At 38.4% G+C, this 11,267-nt stretch overlaps 1 protein-coding gene and 1 long non-coding RNA gene across 5 annotated transcripts; one reads left to right on the top strand and one right to left on the bottom strand.

Moving 5' to 3' along the window:
• Positions 1–1,953: 1,953 nt before the first annotated feature.
• Positions 1,954–5,311, bottom strand: LOC120569008. 4 transcript variants are annotated; one of them, XR_005640821.1, is made up of 8 exons: positions 4,694–5,311; positions 4,503–4,552; positions 4,282–4,355; positions 4,096–4,190; positions 3,964–3,991; positions 3,712–3,761; positions 3,573–3,617; positions 1,954–3,481 (listed from the first exon to the last, which is right to left on the bottom strand). It is a non-coding gene; the product is annotated as an uncharacterized LOC120569008 (long non-coding RNA). The 4 variants fall into 4 exon arrangements; XR_005640822.1 differs by having other exon boundaries at positions 4,895–5,311; XR_005640823.1 differs by having other exon boundaries at positions 5,241–5,259.
• A 268-nt stretch (positions 5,312–5,579) lies between these two features.
• armc6 (armadillo repeat containing 6) lies at positions 5,580–9,641 on the top strand. The gene is made up of 9 exons (XM_039816804.1): positions 5,580–5,867; positions 6,013–6,056; positions 6,344–6,483; positions 7,336–7,421; positions 7,502–8,072; positions 8,237–8,382; positions 8,467–8,598; positions 8,750–8,887; positions 8,996–9,641. The coding sequence occupies exons 3-9, from the start codon at positions 6,363–6,365 to the stop codon at positions 9,206–9,208; spliced, it is 1,407 nt and encodes a 468-aa protein (XP_039672738.1). The 5' UTR covers positions 5,580–5,867; positions 6,013–6,056; positions 6,344–6,362; the 3' UTR covers positions 9,209–9,641.
• Positions 9,642–11,267: the final 1,626 nt, after the last annotated feature.

Here is an 11,267-nt window from a genome sequence, read left to right as displayed (position 1 = left end):
GAAGACATAAGAGAGACGAGAAGAAATATCATAACTTGATGATGTTATTATTGTTGAAAACATTGATTTTTAAATGATAAAAATCGGAGATCTCCATTAAATACCGATGGGCTGCAGAACCTCATGCTCAATCTTGAAAAATATTGACGATTAGGCTATGTGTTAAGTTAATAATTCTGACGTGATAGGCTACTTTTTATATTACAGCAATAATATTGTCAAAATCGGTGGGTATTTTCAGTTGATCAATATATATTCATGTTTTCGGAACCTGGCCATCTAATTAACAGCTAAAAAATAGAAGACTCCTACATATTAAGGCAACATAAAAGACTACTCAGATTTGGCAAACTAGCACTGTAGGCTAATCTTGATTGATTTTTTTGTAGGCTATGGATCACTATTGTATATATATTGTATTATATATGGGTGTTTGAGAATAGAATATATTGTTATACACACCAAACCATCCCCCTTTTCACCATGTGCTGCTTTTCTCTGTATGTCTTCCACTCACTGTGAACTCACATTTTTAAAACTTTAAAAAATCTCTAGACAGTTCGAGGCCAGTGGTTATGATCTGAAACATAGGCCTGTTGGTGACCTTTTTCTAAACAGGTGACCTGATCCTCGTCTTCCTCACAGCCCTGATGGCCTTTGCGTTGGACACAAACATAATGTCCTTCACAGTTTACTCAAGTTATTCCTCAGAAGTCAGGCCCCTTATTTGAGGGCAACAATGTCCACATCACTCTCAGAGTGCTTTCAGTGACATATTTCTGTTATTAAATTGGTTTTATACTCGAGTACTTTTCATATGAAATGAAACAGTAACAATTAATATAAGACTTATCACCCTGCTGGTTTTATTGAACAGTAGCTTAACTACACTGTGTATTCTGTATTTTTCTAATATAATTGTGGCCAATTCATGGATGTTAAATATCAGCAGATGATTATGTTTCTGGTTATTTTTCTAGTCGACTAAAGCTTTTAAAGAGGAAAGGCTAATTCATATCTGATTTCATGGTTAAAAATTGCACTTTTTGGGCACCTGGGTAGCTCACCTGGTAGTTTGCGCCCATATACAGAAGCTTAGTCCTTGATGCAGCGGTCGTGGGCTCAATTCTGACCTGCGGCCCTTTGCTGCATGTTGTTCCCCCTCTCTCTCCCTTTTCATGTCTAAAGCTGTCCTATCTAATAAAGGCCTAAAATGCCACTACAAAAATCAATAAAAAATTGCACTCTTTCAAATTAGGATATTTGTCTAATGGTGATTTTACACTTTAAATAAATTTGATTGAATTCTATTGATATCGATATAAACTCCTAAATTTGGCCTTATAGGACCATTCCGGTATGTTTGCAAGTTGTAGTTCTTATATGTTATGTACACATTATATTTTTGGTGATTTTAAGATGTTTCTTCTATTGATCCAAGCATCCTTTAAGTTCTGTATGCCATAAAAATGAATATGCACACACTTTAAACTTCACCGAGTTGTGCAATCCATCGCTGTGTAAGTGCTGAATGAGCCATGAGGTCTACACTGCATTATTCTAAGATAATAGAGCAACTTTGACATACATTCATGCAGACTTCACATTGGCAACTTAAACAAATATCAAAAGTCTGCTTACAGGTTTTCATAATGTACGAAATAAATGGAAATGTCAAAAACACAACACAGCCTGCAAAATGGTTGGCATAAAGTGTACCGTGTGTGTTTTGTACTTAGTGGGCTAAAACATGAAAAAACCCTGTTGTGGTTCTTTCAGTCAGCACTTAGATTTTAGTCATTGTTAGGGCATAATCAATGCATTCTACTTTTGTATTTTTATTTATAAAAAGTCATAGATGTGTTGAAGTTGAACACAGTTAAAATGACAATGGAGAAAACACAAATAAAACAGTCCTCTTTATAACATACTGTTAAATGCTAATACAATAAATGGTATCCATAACATAGGTTTTATTGCAGTAATTACTTTGCAAAATACCAAACTCAGCAGTTTATTTTGAAACTACCAGCGCACAAATCTGTAAAATAAATGTCTTCATAGAGAAAACTAAAAATACACCATTCCTACATTAGTGGGACTGAATCGACAGTCCTACCAGTTATTTGATAATAAATCAAACGGTAATCAGCAAACAACAACAACTGCATCTGGTATAGTGAAAAGTAACATTAAATAAATAAGGTATTTAAATACAGATTTATACCGCCATCATCTGGAAGACATGAGTAAAACAATGAGAAAAAAAATGATTCCAAAAAGATTAAAAAAATATATGTTTCATCATAAAACACATATATCATACATCTAATTATTACTGGTTTCTTGACTCCACACAAAATGTGCACAGCATATAAACATACACCACCCCAGTGAGAGTGAAAGGGCAAAAATCCAAAGGTCAGGCAGCAAGTCAACTGAATTGCAGTGTCCAAAAATTATCCAAATACTTTTTTGATGCATCAACGTCTCAAAACACATTTAAAGTACACTTTCAATGCCTTCAAAACATTAATAAATGCTTAAATGCCTGACTATTAAATGGTCAACTGGTTCCAGGGTCTAGCAAAATCTAATATAATCTTAAATTGTCTTTAATCTCATGAATGCTCATATTTGTTCCTCTTCAGTTAATAAACTACATGCAGCTGCCAAGTACATACCGAACATACCACTATGCTACATTAAGATCATTACAGATATATAGTATACTGTATATCCAAATGTATCCTAACTAATACTGTGTGTCAGAATATAGCCAAACAGTGACAGATATTGAGTTCATGTGCAAGAATACACTGAGTCACATTTGACATTTGGCCAATGGATGGTTTAAATTCAACAGTAATTTAAGATTATTTAATCTTTAATGTTCTCTGAACATTTCTATTTCATGTCATCCAAAATAACAGTACCTCCATGATGGTCGAGAAAGAAAGAGTGAACACATAAGCTAAATGAGTGGGACAAATCAGCTGAACTTAAAGGTTCCCTGTGGAGTCCCTGTTTCCAGTCTTTGTGCCAAGTAAGCTAAGCTAGTTTTATACTTACAATACATACACGTATGAAAGTTGTATTCATCTTCTTTAAGAACTTGTTTTTGGTCTAGTAGAACAAACTATTAGAACCAATTCAAAGTGTTTCAGTTCAATAAATTATGCTTTTGCTTTCCAAAACAAACTTAGATTTCTTACATTCCAGTCATGGCCCAGTGCCCCAAATAGGTGAAGGAATGCCCTGAATGAAAGCCTGCCAAATGACACAATTTCATTATAATGCCCCATCTTCTTCTCACCCTTTTATCAGCTGCTTCACCTGTTTTCAGTTCATCTTTTTTATGTCATTTTCCCAGCAATTGCTCTTCTGTGTCTCCTTTTCCCAGACAGGGTGGGGTTTTGATCTCAGAGCAGGCTGGCCAGGCTGGTAGCAGGGCCATTCTGAGGCGGAAACCGTCTGTCCACTGGAACACAACACATGACACTTTCTTTTAAAAATCCAGGCAGGGTGATTGACTCAGTGTTTATAGATTTAATGACTGACGTTGTACTTACACGGATGAGGTGGTGTTCAGGGAGGCTGCAGGCTGCGATGTGGTCCTGCAGTTCATCAAAGTTATACTATTTTTTTTAAATTCAGAAAAAAGCATGGAACAAACTTACATGATGTTATTTATCATGAGGTATAGTTTACCTGACAGGAAAGTTGTGATCAGGATTAATCCTCTCTAGAAGGCTGTACAGCTGTTGATTCAAAAATAAAATTTTGTTAAAGAAAAAAACATAAATATAGAATGTAGGGTTGGACGATTAATTTAAAAATGTATCGACATTGAAATTCTGAAGCCATTATCGACGTATTTTTCCCATGACGATAATTTCGATAATTTATTCCACAAATAATATGTAAAGTGCCTTTAATTAACAGAAAATGATTCATGCTTACCATTCCTTTACTTAGTAAAAACAGAGCTCTGCAGGAAAAGAAAAGAACAGACTTAATGTGAGGTCATGAGCATTAAACCACACATCAATGTACAATCTCTCGATGTGTTCAACATAAATCTAATCGGTTTACCTTGTCTACTCTAAGCACATGACTCTTGCATACTCTGCTCCGACTCAGAGGAGATCACAGGCAGATATCAAGTCCTTCTCCAGTGCATGTAGTTGCTGAGAAAGAGAAAAGCATGCCACACATAATGAAACATGCTTCAAATCAACTGAACAAATATGAATAGGTTTAGAATACATATCTTCTTACTGCCAGCTGAAAAAGCAGTCTGCAGAAATCTGGATGACCTTCCGCAGCACTGGTTTAGCAGAGTCCACCAAGTTCTTGAAAATAGAAGCCAATAGGTGAAATAAGACAGATCAAAACAACTAAGCAATATCTGAAACAGAAATTACATTATTTTACTCATTTAAGTTACTGCATAATTATGAATTTTAACATGCACTGGATGAAGAGATGCATGCACCTACCGGTTGACAGCAGAACTCTGATAGAATACTTGCTTCTTCAAACTTCTCATCTTCAAATTGGGAGATCGGATATAAATCAGGAAGGGATTTAATTGTCCAGACAGTGTATTTCCCAGTTTAACTGACAGATAAATTAGTGCCAAGTCAAATCTCTTTATTAAACATGTATATATGATTTTGAGGAGCCACACCTTGTGTTAGTTTCTGTGTTATTTCATTATACGCAAAAAAGGATAGGCCTACTTCTTATATTGACAATAAGAAAGCCAAAGATGAGTGTCAGCATCACACTGGGCATGGGTTTTGACAGTGAGCTGGTGACATTGATAGAAAAGCATCACATATTGGTGGACATGTTTTGCATCATAAACTATATCAGTAGTTCATTGTACCACAGCCTGGCGTCAGACACTCCGCACCGCTTTCTCCAGGTGAGTTTTGGGCCAGCTCGCTGTTCTTTGTGTGTTGTCGATATAGCACCGAGCGTAGCTGGAGCTGTGTCCCGGGCCTTGACCCTAGGAGGCGGCTTGTACTGAAACACTGCCTGCACACAGTGGACACACAGACCGATCTTCGTTCTGCAAAGCCCAGCAGGGCTACGCACCAGGGCTCAGCGGAAGACAAAACAACGACAAAATGTACCAAATTTACTTTGGACCAACGTCTGCCGAATTTGTCCCTACAGTTGGTCTCTCACGTTGTCAATGTCTAGCCATAGACTTTAAAAAGGGTTTCTACCTCAATCCGTTCTTATTACACATCCACGCCCCCACGGTAGCGCCAAGCTAGCAAGAGGAATAACAACTTCCGGTCTTTATCTTCAAAATAAAACCACACGCGTAACAGTAAGACAAACTTTTCGAGTAATTCAAGTTATTGCAGTTATTGCAATACATTGCCTCGAAATAGGTATTTCACGATATATATCAGTAAGACATGGGAATTTACCAAGATGTTATAAATGACAAAAATGTCACCTTTATTTTGAAGGGACAATCAAAATAAAACTTAAATCATCCGTTTGTGTCCCATTCATCCACGGTCCCCTTATATAACAGATAATCACGTCGAGTTTACCCATAGATATGGAGCTTCCCTCTTCTTGATATTAAACATTCTAGCTAACGTTACTCCATTTGTAATGTTTTCCCTTTTCGTGACCCCGGTGATAAACTAACGGTTAAATCGTTGTCTTCAGGAGAAACGGAATTACTGGAACTAATGTTTTGCAGTCTGAGTCCTAACCGAGAATATGTATGAGTGGGACCTTTTGCGGAATTTACTATTCACTTAAAAATTTCCGTCCAATTCCCGCCCCGCGCTCATGGCTGAGAGCTGAAGTAGCGTGCACAACGACTACGGAAAGTGCGTAATCAGCGAGCGGTTGTCGGTTCAATTAACTTGTCTGTCACTGGGCGGTGGCGGCGGTGGTAATATGTGTTATATTAACAACAGTGTAACAGTTAAGTAATCTGACTTATTTATTGTATGACGATATTTTTTTTTTAAGTGGAAGAACGTCGTGATATCGCGAGAATCCAGCTGCCGTGCAAGGTAATGAAAGCATGAACGTTACATTACAACCAGACAGTTAAAGAAATTATTAGATTACAACCTATTCAAAGATTCTCTATTACTAGGTTCTAGTTACCGTCTCTGCCCTATTATACATAAATTATTACAACAGCTTTTTGTAACGGTAGCTTTGTCAATTCCATCAGCTGTTGTCTGCAACAAGCGTAGAAACGCATATATTAGCTAACTAGCTAGCTAGCTATCTTGGATAAGACTGAATTAACGCATCTTCTGACATTATCGGGTATTCCACTTATTTTTCACAGTGGAGATTAACTGGCGAAAATGGCGAAGCGGAGGATCACACAGGAAACCTTTGATGCTGTTGTCAGGGAAAACATGGAGGAGTTTGAGATGGGTCCTGATGAGGCTTTGAATGAGGCTGTGGAGCAGTTTGAGTCTCAAGGTAACGTAGCTAGAAAGCACAAGGACTGGTAGTTGATTAATGTACAGCTTTGTTGTTCATTGTTGATATACAGTAAGTTGTATATTGACTCTATGAATGAGGCCAAGCCTGTTATGATCTATATAAACGTCAGAATGACATCGGTGAAACATATCAAATGCAAAATATCACAATGTCTATCTTTGCACTTCAAAAGAAGTCAAATCATTGATGACAGATGCTCCGGTCAGTTAAACCTGAGACAAGTATTTATCATGGTAGAGGAATGGTTTCTTGATACACATCTCACTGGAGCCATGAGGCCTCATGATCAATATCCATATTGGAATAATGCTCAGGAAATATGTAGCCATTTCATTTTGGCAATGTTATCATTTTTCATTTCCCTTGTATTCCAAAATGACAATAGCTGTCTCATGAACACTTGGATCAATTAAAACCCTCTCAGTGGTCTTATAGACTGCCATATATACATCTACCTTTATGGGTAGTTTAAGAAAATAATGTCTTAAATAATAACTTTCCTTTAGTCCCTTAATTAAATGGAGGCTTCTGTCTTGAATAATGGTCCACCAACCCACACACAAAGTTAGGCTGCAGTGTAACTGAAACTCTTTTAAAGATCCTCCTCAGTTATTTGATATTCTTACATCCTAAATTTTTGGCATCCCCCCCACAAAATTTGCAGCTTTGAATAAGAGAACACAGTCACACACACACACCTGCCCTGCTGCCTCCGAACTTAGTTCTGCATGCTTACTAAATTATGCTTATTATTTATCTTTTCTATTTTTGTACTTGCTATTTTGTCGTGTGTCAAAGCATTAACCCTAATCTCATGTGTGGATGCAGGTGTGGACCTCAGCTATATAGTAAAAGCTGTAGCAGCTGTATCATCTGATGACAAACAAGAAGAGCAATCACACAAGGTCTTACAGGTAAGTCCTGCTGTTGCGAAAAAGGGATCGCTGACTGCAAAAGTGTCAACATCTCTTCATCATCTTTTTTTCTCTGGCAGGCTTTGGATTCCCTCCGCATTGGAAAAGACTCTGCCAGTGTTAAGGAAGTGACTGCAGACATAAAACGCTTCACTGAGCATTGCTCACTTGAATTCGCCCAGAGGTACCTGGCTGCCCAAAAAGACGCCTACCCCGTCATCCTCTCTTACTGCCAAAAGAGTGTAGAGGAGCAGGAAGCTGTGTTAACCGCCCTGGCCGCTCTGGCTGCGCTGACCGATGGACAGCCGGACTTGTTGGATGCAGAGGGCCAGCGGTTCCTTTTGAATGTCCTTAAGAAGTACGAGGCAGATTCCTCTGTGTTGCGTGTAGCCATTTGCACTGTGCGTCACTGCTGTTTGAAACATGAACAAAACAGGCAGGATTTGGTAAAAGGTGGCGTCCTGCCTCTGCTGACCGGTGCCACCGCACAACACAGTGGATGTGCTGAGCTGGTCAAGGAGGCCTCTGCTGCTCTCAGGATCATGACCTTTGACGATGATATCCGAGTTCCGTTTGGGCAAGCTCATGAACACGCCAAGATGATTGTTCTTCAACACAATGGACTGAAGGTTTTGATTGAGTCTGCAAAAGGTAAGGCCAGTTGATGGCTAGTTTATGTAGGTGTTTAGCATAATAGCTTCAACTACTTTATTTTTTTTCATATCATATTATTTATATATATATATATATATATATATATATTATATTATATTATATTATATAATTTGGTTATCTCCTGTGCTCCTCCCTCCTAGCTCACCTCGGTAATACTTCTGTTCTGAGAGAGCTGTGTGCGACTTTGTCCCATTTGGCTGTAAGGAATGAGTTCTGTCAAGACATCTGTGATCTGGGAGGACTGAAACTCATCATGACGCTGCTTGCGGAGAGCTATGAGACACCAGTAGGCTACTAAAAACAAAGGATTGTGATACAAACTGATTCAACTTCTGTGTTCCGCTCACTGAAACTGGGTTTCTCCTTATAGGAGTTGGTTCGGCAGGTCCTTAGTGCAATACGAGCCATAGCAGGAAATGATGACGTGAAAGATGCAGTTGTTAATGCTGGTGGAGTCGAGCTCATTGTCATTGCCATGAACAAACACATGAACATCTCTGCTGTGAGTTAAATGTTAATTGACTATGGATAGGTTTGATCTAGCATTTAGTATACACATTTTAATATACATCATTTTTTGTTGAATGAAAATGTATTTGAGTTCTAAATAAATAATGCAAATGTCCTAAGATTATGTTGCCGTTCTTCTGTAGGTGTGTGAGCAGGGCTGTGCATGCCTCTCTGTCCTTGCTTTGCGTAAACCAAACAACTGCAAAGTCATCATGGAAAATGGAGGTGCCTTGGCTGCTCTGCAGGCTATGAAGACTCATACTGATAAGGTCAATGTGCAGGTAATATGAGGTCATTAATAATAATTAATATGCTTACTTAGAAAAACAAGGTCTGGGACAGTCTGTAAAATCTCAATGTCCCTGTTTTCTCTTTTTTTTTCTAAACAGAAACAGGCATGTATGCTGTTGAGAAATCTGGTTTCACATATGAGTAACTTAAGCCAACCAATCCTGGAGATGGGAGCAGAGGCCCTGATAACCCAGGCCCTGCAGACCCATGAAGACTGTGGTGACGTGGGTAAAGCAGCCCTCAGAGATCTGGGATGCCACGTGGAGCTCCGAGAGCTGTGGACCGGCAAAAAGGGCAGCCTTACCTACTGAAAGTAGAGGAGAGCATCGCTGTACACCCTTACCATAAGTTTGCCTGAAAAGCAATTTAAGGCAAGATGAAATGTTATCTTGGTATACATTGCCAAGAGTTTAAGCAGATACACCTACCCAACTAGACATATTTGTTTAAAGTAGTTGATGTAGAAAAGGCTTGTGAGTAAGTCACCAGTCCCACACAACGCCTTTTGAGAGATTGAATGTTTTCCAGTCCTTTTTCTGTTTTTGACATGTAGCCTACAAAGAGGTCCTTGTAGTGCTGTAGTACATGTTTTGTTTGATATTAAATTTTTTTTTTTACAAATTTTCTGATTCGCAATTTCATATCTGTTCCGCATTTATGTTAATAAGATGTCAATATGTGTGTTTTGTGGCATGGGTAAATATAAATAAATCTATTTGCTGTCATGCAAATAGTTTAACAGTATAGTTGTGCAGATTTCTTTACCATGTTGGCAGAGCCAAATTTTAAACAAGTACTGAATGCCGTTCACTTTTACTAGATCTAAACATTTTCCTTTTAATGCATTATTACAATGTAAAACTGAAATATGTTATAAATATGTTACCGACCTATTATTTACAGTGTATATTTACCATGATTATGATGAACACTCACTTTTGCTACTTCACCTTTAGGTGGCTGTGTGCAGATGTCAATGATCAAATTAATTAAAATAGTTTTACAATCTATGGTAGATCTCCACACTGTATCTGTTAAGACTGGAAAAAAACCAGCTCGTTGCGAAGTGTGTCTCTGGCTCACGCCCCTCTAACTGACCTATCCAAACATGCCCCTCCCGTGGATGTATGGGCCCGTCCTCGTTCAGACTACATTTCCCAGAATGCCACTAAGCTCGTCCTTGTCAAACCTCAACTGTGGTCAGTCAGGTCGCTGACGGGTGTAGTAACGGCAGAAATAACACAGCATGGACGCTACCAGTCACTTATAAAGTCACTGCAGAGCTAATGGATATGAGAAATGTGTTGAAGACAGTGCCTTCGTTACCAGGAGGCTTTTTATAAAGACACAAGCGCACTATTAATATTTCCACAACGCTGTCGACGAGAGTAACATTAACGTTAACGTAGCAGTAAGCTAACAGCTGGCTAACATTACTTAACCTGCTATTTGGCTAACTTGGAAAAAGATTTCCGAAGAACCTGCTAGCGACTCGAAACAACGCATTAAGTGAGCGATAGCCAAACATCAGAAATCTACCTGCTGGTGTCAAATTTGTAAGGTAAGAAACGTTGTGTTTGTAACTACTGACAGCTAACTGGCTGCTGGAAAGGGTGGCTGTGTTAAGTGGACAAGTTTCGACAGGACTGGTGAGTGCACCAGCCGGGGAAACATGAAAAGCATGGTGATTATTTAATGACTGAAGATCTAATTCTAGACCAATACTTATGATTTGTAACCACACCCTTTTTGTATGTATGCAGTGTTGGTATTAGCACAAATAATTTTAAAAATATTACATTTCAAGGTGCCACATGGGATGACAAATGCTGTTACAAAACTATTGCCTAACGTAACAAAGTGGTAAAAATGCCAGGAAGTAGACAAAATAACACCTAATATTATGCAGTCCCCTACAGAAACACCACAAACCCAGGATTCCTTCAAAAATGCCAAATGTGAGGATTAGCTACCTTTCTCTGTGCTATATCATACCTGTATGTTATGTTATGTGTGTGTTAACTGCTGTCTTTTATTATCTGCTGGCTGTAAAATGAATCCCCCCCAACAGGGATCATAAAGTTAACTTATCAGTGTAAGAGAACATTTTTGGGTTTTGAGCGGTCACTTAACAAACCATATGAAGATGTCACCCTTAGCTCTGGCAAAACTGCAAACACTATTTTCCCACATTTTGTAAACCTAACACTGATACATTGATATTTTACTGATGCCCACTCAACTGAAAGGACCGGTTGTTCTCAGACGTTTCTAGCAACAACTTGATCTCATACTGAGTTTAAGACTATTAATCCACAGGGACAGCTCCACTTCTCCATTGCTTTGTAGCATGGGTGTTGTGTATTGGAT

This window comes from Perca fluviatilis, chromosome 11 (assembly GCF_010015445.1).
Source record: "Perca fluviatilis chromosome 11, GENO_Pfluv_1.0, whole genome shotgun sequence".
Lineage (NCBI taxonomy): Eukaryota > Metazoa > Chordata > Actinopteri > Perciformes > Percidae > Perca > Perca fluviatilis.
Note: the sequence above shows the minus strand (reverse complement) of the source record. Positions and strands in the feature narration are given on the sequence as shown.